The following is a 19,678-nucleotide window of genomic DNA, read 5'->3' as shown; positions in this document are numbered from 1 at the left end:
GAGGAGTCGCCGTATGTGTACAGAAGTTTCCTCCGGGGACTATAAATGGCTGGTGGTAGGACCAGCGTGTCGTGCTCGCTTCGGCAGCACATATACTAAAATTGGAACGATACAGAGAAGATTAGCATGGCCCCTGCGCAAGGATGACACGCAAATTCGTGAAGCGTTCCATATTTTTTTTCTTTATTTCTTCTCCCCCAAGACGGAGTCTCCCTCTGTTCCCCAGGCTGGAATGCAATGGCGCGATCTTGGCTCGTAACCTCCGCCTCCTGGGTTCAAGCAATCCTCCTGCCTCAGCCTCCCGAGTAACTGTGATTACAGGCACCTGCCACCACTAATTTTTGTGGTTTATTAATTAGCCTGGCTAATTTTTGTATTTTTTGGTAGAGATGGGGGTTTCACCACGTTGACCAGGGTGGTCTCGATTTCCTGACCTCCTGATCCGCCCGTCTTGGCCTCCCAGAGTGCTGGGATTACAGGCGTGAGCCCCCTTGCCCAGGCTTTCTTCCATTTTCTAATGTAAGCGAAGTCACGGACCCCGTTAAGTATTCCTACTTCCAACCCCATTCCCACCTCCTCCTCCAAAAGCCAGTTTAATGCAATGGATGTTGTGCTCTTCCGTTTTTATTTTTATTGTTTTTTGAGACAAGGTCTTGCTCTGTCACCTAGGCTGGAGTGCAGTAGCGCGATCTTGGCTCACTGCAACCTCTGCCTTCCAGGCTCAAGTGATTCTCCTGCCTCAGCCTCCCGAGTAGCTGGCACTACAGGTGCGCACCACCACGCCCAACTAATTCTTGTATTTTTAGTAGAGACAGGGTTTCACCATGTTGGCCAGAATGGTCTCAATCTCTTGACCTCGTGATCTGCCTGCCTCAGTCTCCCAAAGTGCTGGGATTACAGGCGTGAGCCACTGCGCCCGGCCTGTTTTTTAAAATTTTAATAGAGATGGGGTCTCACTATGTTGCCTAGGCTGATCTCAAACTCCATCTCTCACGTTGTCCTGCCACCCTCGCCTCCCAAAGTGCTGGGATTATAGGCGTGAGCCACCGCGGCCTCACTGCTTGATTTTTGCAAGAATTCTGCAAATATAAAACTGTTCTAAAATTACAAGTTAACAATCGCCCAAATATCAGAGTCTTTTTTCTGGATCAGGGTTCAGTTCCCCAAGAGGGCCACACAGTGACCTTACAGAAAATCCCATTCCCAGGCAGCAGGGAGGGGTTTAGCGTTCTCAGGGGCCCAGGTGTGGTGGTGCACACCTGTAATCCCAGAACTTTGGGAAGACGAGATCGGAGGACAGCTTGAGTTCGAGACCAGCCTGGAAAACATAGCCAGACCCCGTCTCTACAAAAAAAATAAAAATTAGTGGGGCTGGGGAGGGGGGGCGCTGGGCAAGGTGGCTCAGGCCTGTAATCCCTGAACTTTGGGAGGCTGAGGCAGGCGGATCACCTGAGAACAGGAGTTCGACACCAGTCTGGCCAACATGGTGAAACCCCATCTCTACTAAAAATACAAAAAAAATTAGCTGGGCGTGGTGGCACATGCCTGTAGTCCCAGCTACTTGGGAGGCTGAGGCAGGAGAATCACTTGAACCCAGGAGGTGGAGGTTGCAGTGAGCCGAGATCGCACCACTGCGCTCCAGCCTGGGGGACAGAGCAAAATAGCCAGGTGAGGTGGTGCAAACTTGTAGGCCCAGTTACTCGGGAGGCAAAAGTGGGAGAATCACTTGAGTCAGGGAGGTCGAGGCTACAGTGAGCTGGGATCGCACCACTCCACTCCAGCCAGGGCAACAGAGCCAGACCCTGTCTAAAAAAAATAAACAAACAAAAGGCCGGGTGTGGTGGCTCATGCCTATAATCCCAGCACTTTGGGAGGCCGAGGCGGGCAGATCATGAGGTCAGGAGATCAAGACCATCCTGGCTAACATGATGAAACCCTGTCTCTACTAAAAAATATACAAAATTAGCCAGGCCTGGTGGTGGGCGCCTGTAGTCCCAGCTACTCGGGAGGCTGAGGCAGGAGAATGGTGTGAACCCGGGAGGCGGAGCTTGCAGTGAGCTGAGATCTCGCCACTGCGCTCCAGTCTGGGTGATAGAGTGAGACTCTGTCTCAAAAAAAAAAAAAAAAAAAAAAAAGAGGTTGAACTCAGAATGTGACCTTATTTGAAAACAGGTCTTTCCGGAGGTAATCAGGTTAAAATGAGGTGATTAGCATGGGCCTAACTCAATGACGGGCGTCATCGAGAGGGATATTTGGGCACAGACACGTGAGGGAAGGACAATGTCAAGGACACAGGGAAAATGGCCACTTGGAGACGAGACCGCAGCAATGTGGCCACAAGCCATGGACACACGAAGTCCCCAGAAACCGGGAGAGGCAGGAAGGCTCCTCCCCTCGAGACTCCGGAGGGAGCACTGCCCTGCAGACACCTTCACCTCAGGCTTCTACCTCCAGCATTGTGAGAGGGTAGAGTTCCCTTTTTTCTTTGACATAGGGTCTTCCTCCGTACCTAGGCTGAAGTGCAGTGGCATGGTCTCAGCTCACTGCAGCCTCAGCCTCCGAGACTCAAGCAATCCTCCCACCTCAGCCTCCCAAGTAGCTGGGACTACAAGCACACACCACACCCTGCTAATTTTTTTTTTTTTTTTTTGGTGACAGAGTTTTGCTCTTGTTGCCTAGGCTGGAGTGCAATGGTGTGATCTCAGCTCACTGCAGCCTCCACCACCTGGGTTCAAGCGATTCTCCTGCCTCAGCCTCCTGAGTAGCTGGCATTACAGGCTCACGCCACCATGACCAGTTAATTTTGCATTTTTAGTAGAGACGGGGTTTCTCCATGTTGGTCAGGGTGGTCTTGAACTCCTGACCTCGTGATCCAGCCGCCTCGGTGTCCCCGAAGTGCTGGGATTACAGGTGTGAGCCACCGCACCCAGCCAACCCTGCTAATTTCTCTCATGTTTTGTAGAGACAGGGTCTTGCTATGTTGCCCTGGCTGGTTTCAAACTCCTGGGCTCAAGCGATCCTCCCGCCTTGGTCTCCCAAGGTGCTGGGATCACAGGCGTGAGCGACTCGCTGGCCTTCTGTCGTTTCAAGTCCCCTGTGTGATACCCTCCATTACAGGGGCCCCAAGGCACTCATACAAGCCACTCACCCAAGGTCACACGGCAGGCGTGTGGCAGAAACGGGATTTGAACCCAGGCATCCGAGGGCGGAGGAGCCAGGGAGGCACCTGTAGCCCTTGGTGGCCAGGACCTACTGAGCGCCCGGCCCTGCCCCGAAGAAAAACTCGCACACCCTGAGGCCAGAGCACCAGAAATTTATTAAATTCCCCACTTTCCCCCAAAACGCAATTACCCACACACAGCGAAGGGGTAGAAGGCCTCCCCAGCCTGGGCCAGGAGGACCAGCATGGGGACACAGGCGCTATTAGGCAGGTGCCAGGCTGTGGGATGGGGGGACACGGGATAGGGGTGGACAGACAAAGTAGTGCAAGGGCAGAGGCTTCTGGCTGGAAGTCCTGGACCCCCAGTATGAAGGAGGGGAGGCAAGGAGGGGGCTCCTATAAAGCAGGCAACCCTGAGCCCTGACACAGGTGGTGTGGGGGAGGGCACGCAGAATGACGAGGATAAAACCAGCTCTTAGGACTGCAGCTTCTGTCCTGGGTCTCAGGGCATACGTGCGCGCGCGCGCGCGCACACACACACACACACACACACACACACACACCACAAGATGCATCTGGCATGAGGGGCAGGGTCCCAGAGACCCCACCCTCATTCAAGCTAAAAACTGGGAGGGGCTGAGTAGGGGCTTGGACCAAGACCCATGCTTTACCAGTGGGGACGAGTTTTTTTGGTTTTTCTCTCCAAAAGGGAAATTTAAAAATCTACAACAAATCACACCAAATTCATTAAAAGTGATAAAAAACCCAGCCTCCCCCTCCTCACTTGAGCTTCAGACTGGGCCAGAAAAGCTAAACGATGAAGAAACAGGAAGATGCCCAGATCAGGTCTCTCCACCCAAATACAAGTCCCAGAGTGGGAAGCTTGGAGCTGAGATGGCATGGGCAGCCCCAGCCGCCAGCGTCTGTTGACTGCCAAGAGCTGCATGAGGAGGGGGCAGAGTGAGAGAGACCACCCCAAGCGAAAAAGGTTTCCAAGGACCAATTCTAAAAATATGAAAGATATTTCAGCCGAAGGTATCGGAGGGCTTGGTGGCTGGGCGAGGCGGCAGCGGGGTCTCCGCGGGGCCACCATCAGCTGTGCTGCTCCAGGTAGGCGGACAGGAGCAGCCCTGGAGGCAGGAAATCCAGGTGCCGATTACTGACCTTCATCTGCCGCTTCCCCTCCAGGTCGGCACCTGCAGAAGAAACCAACGGGACAAGAATGGGAGGAATTCGGGAGCCGAGGCAGGTAGAGGTGCCTCGGACCCGGACCACCCTCATTTCTTCCCTGGGAGGTCACCGCCAGCTGGTGTGTGCTGGTCTCTGCGGCCTGGCTGGCCCTAAGCGCCCGGGGTCCTGGAGCCTGGCTCACAAGAACACCTAAGGCTCCCTACAGGAGAGCTCTCATTGGGCCCATCTCACTCGCCACTGTCACTCATTCAACTGTGCGGATGAGGACCCTGAAAAACACCGGGCCTGAGGCCATATGGCCACTCACACGCCTGCCTGGCGGAGTGTGAGGCCTCCCCGCAGGCTCCCTGCCCTGCAGAGGTGGCTTTGAGGCACCCAGGCCCTGAGTGGTCCAGCTCCCACCAGCCTCCCCTTCCCCATCTCCCCCTCACTGCAAAAAATGAATGACCTGGCCAGGCACAGTGGCTCATGCCTGTAATCCCAGCACTGTGGGAGGCCAAGGCAGGCGGATCATCTGAGGTCAGGAGTTCGAGACCAGCCTGACCAACATGGTGAAACCCCGTCTCTAGGGCCGGGCACGGTGGCTCAAGCCTGTAATCCCAGCACTTTGGGAGGCCGAGGAGGGCGGATCACGAGGTCAGGAGAGAGACCATCCTGGCTAACACGGTGAAACCCCATCTCTACTAAAAATACAAAACATTAGCCGGGCGTGGTGGGGGCACCTGTAGTCCCAGCTACTCGGGAGGCTGAGGCAGGAGGATGGTGTGAACCCGAGAGGCGGAGCTTGCAGTGAGCGGAGATTGTGCCACTGCACTCCAGCCTGGGCAACAGAGCAAGACTCCGTAAAAAAAAAAAAAAAAAAGAAAGAAACCCTGTCTTTACTAAAAATACAAAATTGGCCGGGCACGGTGGCTCAAGCCTGTAATCCCAGCACTTTGGGAAGCCGAGACGGGTGGATCATGAGGTCAGGAGATCGAGACCATCCTGGCTAACATGGTGAAACCCCGTCTCTACTAAACAATACAAAAAACTAGCCGGGCGAGGTGGCGGGCACCTGTAGTCCCAGCTACTCGGGAGGCTGAGGCAGGAGAATGGCGTGAACCCGGGAGGCGGAGCTCGCAGTGAGCTGAGATCCGGCCACTGCATTCCAGCCTGGACGACAGAGTGAGACTCCGTCTCAAAAAAAAAAAAAAAAACAACAACAAAATTAGCCGGGCGTAGTGGTGTGCACCTGTGATCCCAGCTACTCAGGAGGCTGAGGCAGAACTGCTTGAACCCAGAGGTGGAGGTTGCAGTGGGCAAAGATTACGCCACTGCACTCCAGCCTGGGCAACAGAGTGAGACTCTGTCTCAAAAAAACACAAAAAAAACAACCAACATAAACACAACAAAAACAAGCCATGTCCCATGTGAGCTCTGTGCCTCAGCAGTCCCCTTTGCCTGGGACTCCCATCCTCTACTCCCCATCTTGCTGGGACCCCTCCTCTTCTGCCTCAGGACCACAGCTCCACACCCACCAAGCTCCAAGCCCTGCACTTCTAGCCAAGGCCCGATGTTCTGAACAGAGGCAGGCATGGGGGCTGCATCTCCCACAGAGGGAACAGGGGGAGGCATCGTGAGGTTGCCATGGAAACCGTCACCTCAGCAACTCCAGGCGGGTGGCAGAGACAGGTGTGAGAGGCTCAGGACTAGATGGGGTGCCTGGGGCCAGCAGGCGCCTGCACAGACCCTCACTAGGGGGGTGAGTTCTGAGACTGCGTCTCATTGGAAAAGTGGAACCCAGGGGCTAGTAGGGGATCTCGCCTGAGGTCCCATGTGTGGTATGCGGGAGGCCCCAGGGCTAAATGCAAACCTTCCAGACACTGTGCCCTCCCATCCTATCTCTGGCTCTGTGAGGTCCCTCAAAGCCAGGCTTCATCACCCCCACCCCGGGCCCCGAAGATGTAGATGGAGGGGTGTCTGCAGTCCCCTGCATGGGGTCAGATACGCAGGGAGCTTCTGGTGAATTCAAGGCAGTGTCCCACTGCCACCCTTGAGTTTGTAGCATCCCCACTCCAACCCCCTTCCCCACCTCCCCACCAAGCCCCACTCTGAGGAACCAGGACCCTGGGACCCTGGTCACCTTCCCAGGTGGAGCTGCTGGCCAACTTGGGGTCTTGGGGGCCACTGGCGCTTACTGGCCGAGATGAGGTCCATGTACTGGCAGACGGCGTGCAGCAGGAGCCTCTCAAAGCTGTGGGAAACGGGCAGTGAGCGCCGTGCAGGGGCCGCAGCGTGGGGTGTCTGCCCACCTGGCCGCAGCCTGGGAGGGTCTGCCCACCTGGCCGCCCCCCCTTACCTGTTGTCCAGCATGGCTGTGTACACGGCCTGGGGGGACACGGAGAAGAACCGAAGCAGCCGCTCCTCCCAGGTCTCCAGCGTTTCCTGGGGAGGGCGGCCCAGTGGTTAGGGCACTGCGGGGCCTTCGGGTGGGGGCCAGGGAGGTCCAGGCCCCCCAGGAGCCCACAGCACTGGGCTCGAACATGACCTCTGATCCACCAGGTGAGGCTGCTTAACTGTCTTTGAGGCCACCATGCCACCTCCTGCCTGTGCCTTCCGCGGAGGGAACTCCTACACACCCCGCAGTGCCCGCCTTCGTTGCCCCCGCTCTCCTACCTAGCGCCCTGTTCCGGCTGCCTGTATCCTGCCCTGTTTCCCCTGACACGACCTGCACCGGGTGAGAACCTGTGCCTGGGAAACGGGCCTTCAAAAAAGACCAGGCGGGTAGAAAGGCGAGGCCCGGCACTCCGGCACTCACCATGGGGATGCGGCTGCGCTTGAGGACGGTTCGCAGACGCCGGCTGATGCGCTGGAAGCACTCACGGGGCGTATAGGCGGGGTCCTCTGCAGTAGTGGGGGAACGGGGGAGTCTTGGGGAGCTCGTTCTGGCCCTGCCCACCTGCCAGACCACGCCCACCCGAGGAAGACCACGCCCATCGGTGCCTTGGCCTCTCCTGTCCACCAAACCACACCTTCACTGATACTGTGGCCCCATGCAGACAGCCAGCAGGCCCTACCCACACGAGGCCCTGACCCCAACCCATCCAGCTGGCCCTACCCTCACCTGTATGTTTGCCCCAGCTGTACGTGAGGCCCCACCCACTCCAGGCCCACACTAGCCAGCCAGCCCCACCCCCATCCATCTCCAGGCCCCACGCCTACCCACTGCCATCCAGATCCTGCCCCCGCATCCTGGCCACACCCACCCCATGTGCCACCCCATCCATATCCTACTCCCCCAATCCTGGCCCCACGCACCCCATTGCCCTGTCCCTATCCATACTCTGGCCCCACCCACACACTAGGTCCAACCCACCCCAGGCCCCGCCCATATTCCATCCATATCCTGTCCCCCATCCAGGCCCCACCCACCCCAGGCCCCACCCCATCCAAGCCCTGGCCACACCCACACACTAGGGCCAACCCACTCCAGGCCCCACCCACACCCCATCCATATCCTGCCCCCATCCCGGCCCCACCCACCCCAGGCCCCGCCCATACCCCATCCATATCCTGCCCCCCTCCCGGCCCCACCCACCCCAGGCCCCGCCCCATCCATGTCCTGGCCCCACCCACAACCGCCCCAGCCTGGCCCGCACCTCTCCTGCGGTCCTCCCCACGGCCAGGGCCTCTCCTCCGCGTCTTGCTCCTGCCCTCATCCTCCAGGTAGCGAAGAACCCGCTCCTGCTCCTCCCCGGAGCGGTTCATGAAATCGTTCCAGACCTGGAAGAGAGGCAGGGAGGCAGGCTTGCCAGGAGACACCAAGCTGGGCTGACGGCTGACATCCCCGGGCAAATGGGCACGGAAGGCCGCCAAGCACGTGGACGTGCTCCTGCGGTCACCTCTGTCCACTGAGGGGCCAATGCTTGTGTTGGGCCCTGAGCTGAGTGCAGGGAAGCAGAGAGCCGGAATGGACCCAGCTGTCTCGGGCTCGGGGGGATGGAGGTGAAACGCTCCCGCAATCGATGGAGGGTTCCCAAACGTGTTGGGCAGATGAATCCAGGAGCTCGAAGGTTCCAGGGGTGGGGTGGGGATTCTGGCCTGATCTGGGGACCCCCAAGGAGACAGAGGGGCCTTCATTAGGAGACCAGAAGTGGGCGGGTGCTCCTGGAGGGGGAACTGGCACAGGCGATGGCCTGGCCGTAGGAGAACCAATGAGCTGCCGGGGTCCCCGCGTGGAGGGAGCGAGGGGGTCGGGGCCGCACCTCCACGTAGGTGGCATTGTTGCAGGCCTCGGCAAAGATGCCCGGTGATGCAGGGGGTGCCAAGTCCCCATCGTCCAGGCCAGGTGGGCTCCCATCTGTCTCCAGCAGGGTCAGGAGGTACTGGGCTAGGTGGAAACAGATGCTCTCTGGGTCGGGGTGGCATTCGGGACCTCCAGGCACCATGGGGACCCAATAACTAGCCTTCCTCCCTCTCTATCATCTCAGCCTCCCCACCTCCATGCTCCAACTGTCTTCCCCAGAAGGTACAGAAACCAGCTAGAATCCAGGTTCTGGCTTGTCAAACTCCTACATATCCTTTAAAGCCCCAGCTCCAATGCCTGGGTCGCCCTCCCACCCAGCCCTGATCCAAGAGTCCAGGGGGCACCTGTGTCTGGCTCTATTTATATACGGTCCCCTGGCCTACAGCTGACACCTCTTTGGGTCCCCAGCCCTGCCCAGGCCGAGCTCATGGGAGGAGTATCAGATAACACCAACATGCACGCCATTCTACAAGGCCCAGGAGCCCCCAAGAGGCGCCTCCCGACTGCTGCTCACTGTTCTCCAGGCGCTGGAGGCTCTTCCGGCCCTTGGCCTTGGGCACGAGGTCTGAGTTCCGCACAGCCTGGTTGATGAAGTGCTGTTTCCGCCTGGAAGCCGAGAGTCTCTTCACCTGGGAGCTGGCTAGGGCAGGCAGGCAGCCGGGAAGGGGCCTGTGGGCCGGGGCAGGGGTGGTCCTCAGGGCCAAGGCCAGCCAGGATCTCGGAGAAGAGCCCCACCACAGCCATAGCCCGCTTGGTTTCTCCCAGCAATGGAGAGCTCACGCCTACGGTGTGTGGAGTCCTGAGCCCTTAAAATCCTCTTTTGTTTCATCTTCACGTCACCCAGGAGGCAGATACAATTGTGGTGACGGGCCAGGTGGGGTGGCTCACGCCTGTGATCCCAGCACTGTGGGAGGCTGAGGCCGGCGGATCGCTTGAGCTCAGGAGTTCAAGACCAGCCTGAGCAACATAGCGAGACTGTGAACAAAAATAAGACTATTTTTTTTCTGTCTCTACAAAATAGTAATAATAATAATAATTGAAAATTAACCAGTGTGTTGCTACATGCCTGTAGTCCCAGCTACTCGGACCTGAGGCAGGAGGATCACTTAAGTCCAGGAGGTCAAGGTTGGCATGATGGCACCACTGCACTCCAGCCTGGGCAACAGAGCAAGACTGTCCCCCAAAAAAGAAAAAATTAGGTCAGGCACATTGGCTCATGCCTGTAATCCCAGCACTTTGGGAGGCCAAGGTGGGTGGATCACTTGAGGTCAGGAGTTCAAGACCAGCCTGGCCAACACGGTGAACCAAAAAAATACAAAAATTAACCAGGGGTGGTGGCGTGCGTCTGTAATCTCAGCTTACTCAGGAGGCTGAGGTGAGAGAATCGCTTGAATCCAGGAGGCGGAGGTTGCAGTGAGCTGAGATCGCGCCACTGCGCTCCAGCCTGGGCGACAGAGTGAGACCCTGTCTCCAGAAAAAAAAAAAAAAAAAAAAACCTGTGATGACAGATTAGTAAACTGAGGCTCAGAAAAGTGAAGACACTTGCGCAAAGTCACACAGCAGGTAAATGACCAAGAAAAGCTGCTGTCCACCCCGACCCCAGTGTCCGAGGTGTTGGGTCTAAGCCAGCAAGGCCCACAGCCTTTGGGATGTGAACTGCCTCCTTCAGAAACAGAGTCAAGACACTTGATTTTATCCACATCCCCCACCCCCAGCAGAAGAGGAGCCACGAAACAGCCCCAGAAGCTCAGGTGATGCCTGGGCCCCCCCACCTCTCCCTTAATGTCCCCCGTCCCCAGGGCCAGGATGAGGAGGGACTGGAGCGGCCCCCCCCAGAGCTAATCGGCCTGGCCAGAGCAAATGGCATTAATTGTGGAGATGGATTAGCTGTCACAGCTGGGCCTCCCACGGAGGATCCAAGGGCCCAGCCACTCAGTGTGGGGGGATTAGGCAGCCACCGGGGAATCGGGAGGTGGTTGGAGGGGTGGGGGGCGAGGTAGGCGAGCACAGCAGCCACCGGGCACCTGGGAAGCGGGCTGGGGGAGGGGCTCTTGGATGGGGACTTTTCTGGCAAGGAAAAACACACAGGCCGGGCGCGGGGACTCATGTAATCCCAGCACTTTGGGAGCCCAAGGTGGGTGGATCCCTTGAGCCTGGGCAGTTTGAGGCTGCAGTGAGCTGTGACTGCAATACCGTACTCCAGCCTGGACAACAGAGCGAGACCGTGTCCCAAAACAAACAGGCCGGGCGCAGTGGCTCACGCCTGTAATCCCAGCACTTTGGGAGGCTGAGGCAGGAGGATCACAAGGTCAGGAGATCGAGACCATCCTGGCTAACACGGTGAAACCTCATCTCATCTAAAAATACAAAAAAAATTAGCCAGGCGAGGTGGCGGGCGCCTGTAGTCCCAGCTACATGGGAGGCTGAGGCAGAAGAATGGCGTGAACCCGGGAGGCGGAGCTTGCAGTGAGCTGAGATCCGGCCACTGCACTCCAGCCTGGGTGATAGAGCGAGACTCTGCCTCAAAAAACAAACAAACGAAAAACCGTAATGCTTGCTTTGTCAAGCCCCAGACCGTGGGCCGCAGAGCTCCACTGGGCTCAGAAACCCCCCCACCACAGGGCTGGCCACGGACTCCACGGTCTGGGGGTACCAGGATTGGCTCCACCCTTATCTCCTAACTCCACCCCGCCCGAAGCACATTCTGTTCCAACCCCACAGAGGCACCTCCTGGCTGCTGCTGCTTCCAAATCACGATTTCCAGTCCCTCCTCCGACCTTTGCACAGGCAGCCTGGGCTTGCTGGCTGGCCGTAACCCCCACCCCCGGCACTCACAGCCATGCCTGGTACACAGGAGACACTTAAAAAATAACCACCAAATCAATCCTTAATAAAATTCCGTGATTCCAAGAGAGCCCACAGTCCAAAATCCCTAATAGCATCCAGAGTTCCCAACACAAAAATTAAAAGTGACCCACTCCACCCCTGCAACCCCCAAAAGACTGGAAAACGCTTGGAAACTCCAGGCCAGTTGAGACAAGATTCACTTGAGGGAAGCGGGGCGCAGTGGCTCACGCCTGTAATCCCAGAGCTTTGGGAAGCCGAAGAGGAAGGAAAGCTTGAGGCCAGGAGTTCAAGACCAGCCTGGGCAACACAGTGGTCCCCGCTACTCAGGAGGCTGAGGCGGGAGCATCACTTGAGCCCAGGAGGTGGAGGCTGCGGTGAGCCGAGATCACACCACTGCACTCCAGCCTGGGTGACAGAGCAAGACTCTGTCTCAAAAAAAAAAAAAAAAATGCAGTCAAGGGGGTCAGAAATGAGACCAGTGCTTGCCAGGGTCCACACGCATGTAAAGAGTCCTCAAGCCTTAAGTCTAGGCATTTTACAGACCAGCTGTTACATCTCAATCAAAAGTACACAAGCAGGCCGGGCGCCGTGGCTCAAGCCTGTGTTCCCAGCACTTTGGGAGGCCCAGACGGGCGGATCACGAGGTCAGGAGATCGAGACCATCCTGGCTAACACGGTGAAACCCCGTCTCTACTAAAAAATACAAAAAACTAGCCGGGCGAGGTGGCGGGCACCTGTAGTCCCAGCTACTTGGGAGGCTGAGGCAGGAGAATGGCGGAAACCCGGGAGGCGGAGCTTGCAGTGAGCTGGGATCTGGCCACTGCACTCCAGCCTGGGCGACAGAGTGAGACTCCGTCTCAAAAAAAAAAGTACACAAGCTGATTGGCCAGGCTTAGTGGCTCACGCCTGTGTTCCCAGCACTTTGGGAGGCCGAGGCGGGTGGATCAGTTGAGGTCAGGAGTTCGAGACCACCCTGGCCAACATGGTGAAACCCCATCTCTACTAAAAATACAAAAATGAGCCAGACGTGGTGGCACACACCTGTAATTCCAGTTACGCAGGAGGTTGAGGCAGGAGAATCGCTTGAACCTGGGAAGCAGAGGTTGCAGTGAGCCAAGACTGCGCCACTGCACTCCAGCCTGGTCAACAGAGCCAGAATTGGTCTCAAAAAAAAAAAGTAGGCTGGGCACAGTAGCTCACACCTGTAATCCCAATACTTTGGAAAGCTGAGGGGGGCAGATCTCCTGAGGTGGGGAGTTCGAAACCAGCCTGACCAACATGAAGACACCCCATCTCTACTAAAAATACAAAAATTAGCTGGGCATGGTGGCGTGTGCCTGTAATCCCAGCTATTCGGGCGGCTGAGGCAGGAGAGAATCGCTTGAACCCGGGAGACGGAGGTTACAGCGAGCCAAGATCATACCATTGTACTCCAGCCTGGGCAACAAGAGTGAAATTCCGTCTCAAAAAAAAAAAAACATTTAGCCAGGCATGGCGGCAGGCACCTGTAATCCTAGCTACTCAGGAGGCTGAGGCAGGAGAATCACTTGAACCCAGGAGGTGGAGGTTGCAGAGAGCTGAGACTGTGCCATTGCACTCTAGCATGAGAGACAGAGTAAGACTGTCTCAAAAAAAAAAAGTTAGCAAGCTGAGTAGACCCAGGGCTGTCTGAAGTGGGAAGGGGACAGGCAGGTAAACAGCACAGTCTCCACAGACTGCGACAAAAATGTATGAAAACTCATCAGAACAAAATCTCACATATGCACAAGCACCCACCAGTAGGGACCTGCAGGCACGGGTCACCCTTCGATCCTGGACCAGGTGATTAGAACTCACTAGCCCAGGCAAGCCTGGAAACTCAGAAACCGCCTCCTCGCCAGGCTATGGTGTTAGTGCAGGTCCTGGAATCGCAGCCCTGAGTGTGAACCCCGGCTACGAAGCTTCACCCTGAAACCTTTTTTTGAGACGCAGTCTCGCTCTGTCGCCCAGGCTGGAGTGCAGTGGTGCAATCTCGGCTCACCGCAACCTCCACCTCCCTGGTTCAACCGAGTCTCCTGCCTCAGCCTCCTGAGTAGCTGGGATTATAGCTGCCCACCACCACGCCCGGTTGATTTTTTATTTTTAGTAGAGACAGGGTTTCACCATGTTAGCCAGGCTGGTCTCGAACTCCTGACCTGGTGATCCGCCTGTCTCAGCCTCCCAAAGTGCTGGGATTACAGGCGTGAGCCACCACGCCCGGCCCCCATTCTACAGATTTGTAAACCGAGGCACAAAGTCACTGCCCAAGCTCCCATTGCTGCAAAGAGGGCAGCAGGAGAAGGAGGTGGTGGGCTATGTCCTCAGCACAGAGCACAGCAGCCAACAGGCACTTGATGTGAACACAGGGCCACGTGGAGCCACCGTCTCTAAAGCTGGATCAGCCTGAAGCTGCCTCCCTGAGGCGGGAGCACTCCGTCCCATGCCCCCGATTCACCAACAGCCCCCCCCCCCAACGAGACCCCGGGGCCTATATCTCCACCCCAGCAGCTGGACAGGGCCGATAACAGAAGTCACATCCGAGGGGAGCCCTCGGGGAAGTCAGAGGGGGCGGGGCTCGGTGACATAGCTCAAGCCCTCCCAGCAAGGGGCCTGGTATCACCCCATGTTACAGATGAAGCATCTGAGGCTTGGAGAGGCGGGGCTGTCCCCCGTCGCCATCCAGACAATGCAAGGAGCCAGATGCGAACCTGGGTCTGACCCAGAACCCCAGAACTACCCTGCTTCCCTCACTGCCCCTCATACCAAAGCCCCACAGACTTTTCCTCCAGGCCCCCAAAGACCTGCTTTGTCCTTCCCCTGCTCCAGCACAGCCCATGGCTGCCCAGCATCCCAGGGCCAGGCCTGGCTGCCCCTAGGCCTAGCATTGCACCACAAGGGCCTGCTCCCGTTTCAGTTGGTATCTGAGGGCTCAGCACCCTCCCCTGGGCCTCTAGTGCTGAACTGAGCACTGGAAATCGAGTCCCACCATCGGATGGGGCTGGCTGACTTCAACCAGTTTCCAGCAGGAAATTAAGAAACATCTTCAAGCTTGTCATCCCAGCACTTTGGGAGGCCGAGGCGGGTGGATCACGATGTCAGGAGATGGAGACCATCCTGGCTAACACAGTGAAACCCCGTCTCTATGAAAAATACCAAAAATTAGCCAGGCATGGTGGCGGGGACCTGTAGTCCCAGCTACTCAGGAGGCTGAGGCAGGAGAATGGCGTGAACTCGGGAGGTGGAGCTTGCAGTGAGCTGAGATGGTGCCACTGCACTCCAGCCTGGACAACAGAGCGAGACTCTGTCTCAAAATAAAAATTAAAAAAAAATACAAAAATTAGCGAGGAGTGGTGTGGCGCCTGTAGTCCCCACTACTTGGGAGGCTGAGGCAGGAGAATCACTTGAACCTGGGAGGTGGAGGTTGCAGCAAGCCGAGATCGCACCACTGCACTCCAGCCTGGGCAACAGAGCAAGACTCTGTCTCAAAAAAAACAAACAAAAACAAGAAAACATCTGGCCTCTGGGGTAGACAGTGGGGACTGGGAGTCACCAACACTCCCCTCCAGCAATGGAAGGAACAGGCAGACCACAGCAAAACCCCCATGCCTGGCCAGGTGCCGTGGTTCATACTTCTAATCCCAGCACTTCGGGAGGCTGAGATGGGTGGATCACTTGGGGCCAAGAGTTTGAGACCAGCCTGGCCAACATGGTGAAACCCCTGTCTCTACTAAAAATACACACACACACACACACACACACACACACACACAAAATTATCCGGGCGTGGTGGTGGGTGCCTGTGGTCCCAGCTACTCAGGAGACTGGGGCAGGAGAATCACTTGAACCCAGGAGGTGAAGTCTGCAGTGAGCCGAGATCGTACTACTGCACTCCAGCCTGGGTGACAGAATGAGACTGTCTCAAAAATAAAAAATCCCAGGCCGGGCGCGGTGGCTCAAGCCTGTAATCCCAGCACTTTGGGAGGCCGAGACGGGCGGATCACGAGGTCAGGAGATCGAGACCATCCTGGCTAACACGGTGAAACCCCGTCTCTACTAAAAAAATACAAAAAACTAGCCGGGCGAGGTGGCGGGCGCCTGTAGTCCCAGCTACTCGGGAGGCTGAGGCCGGAGAATGGCGGGAACCCGGGAGGCGGAGCTTGCAGTGAGCTGAGATCAGGCCATTGCACTGCAGCCTGGGCGACAGAGTGACACTCCATCTCAAAAAATAAAAATAAAAATAAAAATAAATAAAAAAATATCCCATGCCCAGCCACAGTCCCCTCTGCACAATGCCTGAAACTCAGGGAACCCCGGTCTCTGCCCGATGCACCTGCTTATTCCATCCTCGGTTCTGTGTTCACCACCCCCAGGAACGGCCCCGCCCCCCCACCTCGCCCAATCAGCCTTACCAGGAAGCTCTGGAAACCAACAGGCCCCAACCTGTTTACTTCTTTGCTCCTTAATCACTGGTTCACTAGGCCCACAGAACAAGACGGGGTTCCCCCTCCACCCCTGTCCCCGCCTGTGCCCAGCCCGCAGCGGCTCTCACTGCCTGTTTGTTGAATGAATAACTAGACTTCTGTCGATACACTTCCCGAGGGCTGCTTCCTCTGTTTCCCATGCCACTCGACAAGACCACTTTACAGACGGGGAAACTGAGGACCCGGCGGGAGTATCTGAGGCTTCCTGGACCCTGAAGGCTCGAGGATGTGTGTCCACGGAGTGGGAGGCAGCCTGAGCCGAGGAGCTGCTGGGGTTTGGGGGAACAGACCTCCTGGCCACTCCCAATTCTACTCCTTGCAGATTTTGAGAGGGCAAGTTTTTTTTTTTTTTTTTTGCCCTCAGTCCCTTGGGCAAAAAACACCTTTCCCAGCACTGGCCCCTCCCCCGGGAACCCACAAGACAGAGCAAGAGAGGAACCCACTTGTCCATCAGGAAGTCAGGGCTCAGGGTGGTGACTCAGCCTGGGGTGGGGCCGACTGGGGCGGTCCCCAGCAGTCTCCAACCCCCCACCAGGACACAGCTGGCAGGTAAACACCCGGCTACTGAGGGCTGAGAGCGGAAACATGAGTGTATTTACATAGTTACACAACAGTCACTACACCTGGGCTATAATCCCAGCACTTTAGGAGGCCAAGGCAGGTGGATCACCTGAGGTCAGGAGTTTGAGACCAGCCTGGCCAACACAGTGAAACCTTGTTGCTGCTAAAATTAGCTGGGTGTGGTGGCACATGCCTGTAATCCCAGCTACTCAGGAGGGTGAGGCAGGAGAATCCCTTGAACCTGGGAGGCAAAGGTTTTGGTGAGCGGAGATCGTGCCACTGTGCTCCAGCCTGGGCGACAGAGCAAGACCCCCCCCTCAAAAAAACAGAAGACACAGGAAGAGCCCATTTTGAGGGTAAATGCCCACTCCAGGTGGTTCAAGGCCCCCTTAGAAGAGACATTACGTGGGTGCTGTGGCTCATGCCTGTAATCCCAGCACTTTGTGAGGCCAAGGCAGGTAGATCCCTTGAGTCCAGGAGTTCTAGACCAGCCTGGGCAACACAGTGAGACCCTCGTCTCTGCAACAAATAAATTAGCCAGGCCAGGCACGGTGGCTCACGCCTGTAATCCCAGCACTTTGGGAGGCTGAGGCGGGTGGATCACCTGAGGTCGGGAGTTCAAGACCAGCCTGACCAACATGGAGAAATAGCTGGGTGTGGTGGCACATGCCTGTAATCCCAGCTACTCGGGAGGCTGAGGGAGGAGAATTGCTTGAACCCAGGAGGTGGAGGTTGCAGTGGGTGGAGATTGCACCATTGCACTCCAGCCTGGGCAACAAGAGAGAAACTCCGTATTAAAAAAAAAAAAAAAAAAAAAAAAAAAAAAAAAGCCAGGCATGGTGGTGCACACCTGTGGTCCTAGCTACTCGGGAGGCTGGGGCAGGAGGATTGCCTGAGCTCAAAGGTGAAGGATGCAGTGAGCAGTGATCAAACCACTGCACTCCAGCCTGGGTGATAGAGGGAGATAATACTCTATCACCTATCACCAATAATACTAGGCCGGGTGCAGTGGCTCACGCCTGTAATCCCAGCACTTTGGGAGGCCAAAGCGGGCAGATCATGAGGTCAAGAGATCAAGACCATCCTGGCTAACACAGTGAAACCCCATCTCTACTAAAAATACAAAATCATTCGCCAGGTGTGGTGGCGGGTGCCTGTAGTCTCAGCTACTTGGGAGGCTGAGACAGGAGAATGGCGTGAACCCGGGAGGCAGAGCTTGCAGTAAGCTGAAATTGCACCATTGCACTCCAGTTCGGGAGACAGAGTGAGACTCTGGCTCAAAAAATAAACAAACAAACAAACAAATAAATAAATACAAATAATACTAAAGGCCGGGCGCCATGGCTCACGCCTGTAATCTGAGAACTTTAGGAGCCGGAGGCAGGCAGATCATGAGGTCAGGAGATCAAGACCATCCTGGCCAACACGATGAAACCCCGTCTTTACTAAAAACACAAAAATTAGCTGGGTGCCGTGGCGGGCGCCTGTAGTCCCAGCTACTCGGGAGGCTGAGGCACGAGAATCACTTGAACCCGGGAGGTGGAGGTTGCAGTGAGCTGAGACTGCCCCACTGCACTCCAGCCTGGGCGACAGAGCGAGCCTCTGTCTCAAAATATTACTACTACTAATATAACGAATAAAACATTAACGATAATTAGTAATGAGACCATGGATACTCCAGTTTGCTGGGCCTGCCCCAGTGCTAGCTCGGTAACCCCCACCACTCAGAGAAGAGGCCCCACTTACTATCCCATTTTACAGAAGGGGAAACTGAGGCACGGGAGAGTTAAATAACCTGCCCAGGTGGTGCCCTCCGCACACGGAGGAGGCAGGAACGGAACATGCGCTGCCTCCTCGCCCCCCACCAATGCAGACCCCAGGGGTGCACCCTGGGTCCCCGGGTCCCTGTGCGGGCCGGGGTGACACACGGGTGACCCCCGCACAGAGAGCCCCGCTTCCAGGTCCCCCCAAAGGAGGGACGCGCGGGCTCCTGCTTGCCAGGTTTTAACCCACAAGGGTTGTGGGGATTTACCCAAAGGAGAGCAAGGAGCCGGGTCTGCCTGGAAAGGCAGGGGGCGCAGACAAGCCCAGAGGGCAAGTGGGGCCGGGACCGGCTGGAGCGCATGGGTGAACCCCCACCCGCGGACAGGGGCCCACGACCCTCTGGCGGGAGGCTCCGTCGCTGGCACCTCAGGGGCCTGGGGAATGGGGGCGCGGCCCCGGATGGGGGGGAGGGTGGACCGGAGAGTTAGGGAGCTGACCGGGGAGTCGGGGGACGGACCCGGGAGTGAGGGCGTGGACCAGGGGAGTGAGGGGGGCAGACCCGGGGAGTGGGGGCGCGGACCCAGGGAGTGGGGGGATGGACTCTGGAGTGGGGTCAGGGACTGGGGAGTCGTGGGGGGCGGACTCGGGGAGTGGGGGCACGGACCCGAGGAGCGGGGGGGCGGACCCGGGGAGTTGGGGGGAGGACCTGGGGGGTCAGGGGGCGGACTCGGGAGTGGGGGCGCGGACCAGGGGAGTAGGGGGGCGGACTCGGGTAGTGGGGGGGCGGATCGGGGAGTGGGCGGCGCGGACCCGAGGAGAGAGGAGGGGGCGGACCCGGGGAGTTGGGGGGAGGATCTGGGGGGTCAGGGGGCGGACTCGGGAGTGGGGGCGCGGACCAGGGGAGTGGGGGGCGCGGACCCGGGACTTGGGGAGGTGGACCAGGGAGTGGGACTCGGACCGGGGAGTGGGGGGCGGAACGGGTAAGTGGGCACGCGGACCCGGGTCCCCTCCCCCAGCGAGCCCCCGGCACGCCAGGAGGGTGTCCCCGCTGGGTAACAATGAAGACCCCCGCCCCAGCCTGGGGGTCCACAGCGGGAAGCCCCGGAAGGGGAACGAGGGGAAGGAACGGGAGGGAGGGGAGGCGGGGAGAGGATCGCAGGGAAGGGATCCCAGCCCCACTGCACCCGCCGCGCCCCGACCGCCCGCGCTCACAGCAGCCGCCGCCCGCCCGCGGTGCCCTCCGCCGCCTCGGGGCCGCACTCGGGGTTCTCCAGCGCGACCATAACTCGCACGCTGTTGCTACCGCCGCCGCCGCCGCCCGGCAGGGCCTTCACCGGGCCGTGCAGGAAGTGACGGGCGCCCGGAGGCGGG

At 57.7% G+C, this 19,678-nt stretch overlaps 1 protein-coding gene and 1 non-coding gene across 3 annotated transcripts; one reads left to right on the top strand and one right to left on the bottom strand.

The window, feature by feature from the left end:
• The first annotated feature begins 71 nt into the window (after positions 1–71).
• On the top strand, positions 72–178 carry LOC119622474 (U6 spliceosomal RNA). The gene has a single exon (XR_005239092.1). It is a non-coding gene; the product is annotated as a U6 spliceosomal RNA (small nuclear RNA).
• A 3,119-nt stretch (positions 179–3,297) lies between these two features.
• Positions 3,298–19,659, bottom strand: R3HDM4 (R3H domain containing 4). 2 transcript variants are annotated; one of them, XM_007994523.3, is made up of 8 exons: positions 19,520–19,659; positions 9,151–9,305; positions 8,596–8,720; positions 7,990–8,113; positions 7,149–7,234; positions 6,690–6,775; positions 6,474–6,584; positions 3,298–4,356 (listed from the first exon to the last, which is right to left on the bottom strand). In XM_007994523.3, the coding sequence occupies exons 1-8, from the start codon at positions 19,588–19,590 to the stop codon at positions 4,317–4,319; spliced, it is 798 nt and encodes a 265-aa protein (XP_007992714.1). In that variant the 5' UTR covers positions 19,591–19,659; the 3' UTR covers positions 3,298–4,316. The 2 variants fall into 2 exon arrangements, with proteins under 2 accessions (XP_007992714.1, XP_007992713.1); XM_007994522.3 differs by having other exon boundaries at positions 6,529–6,584; positions 19,520–19,658.
• Positions 19,660–19,678: the final 19 nt, after the last annotated feature.

The sequence above is a fragment of the Chlorocebus sabaeus genome, chromosome 6 (genome assembly GCF_047675955.1).
Source record: "Chlorocebus sabaeus isolate Y175 chromosome 6, mChlSab1.0.hap1, whole genome shotgun sequence".
NCBI lineage: Eukaryota > Metazoa > Chordata > Mammalia > Primates > Cercopithecidae > Chlorocebus > Chlorocebus sabaeus.
This window is presented reverse-complemented; position numbering and strand designations above follow the sequence as displayed.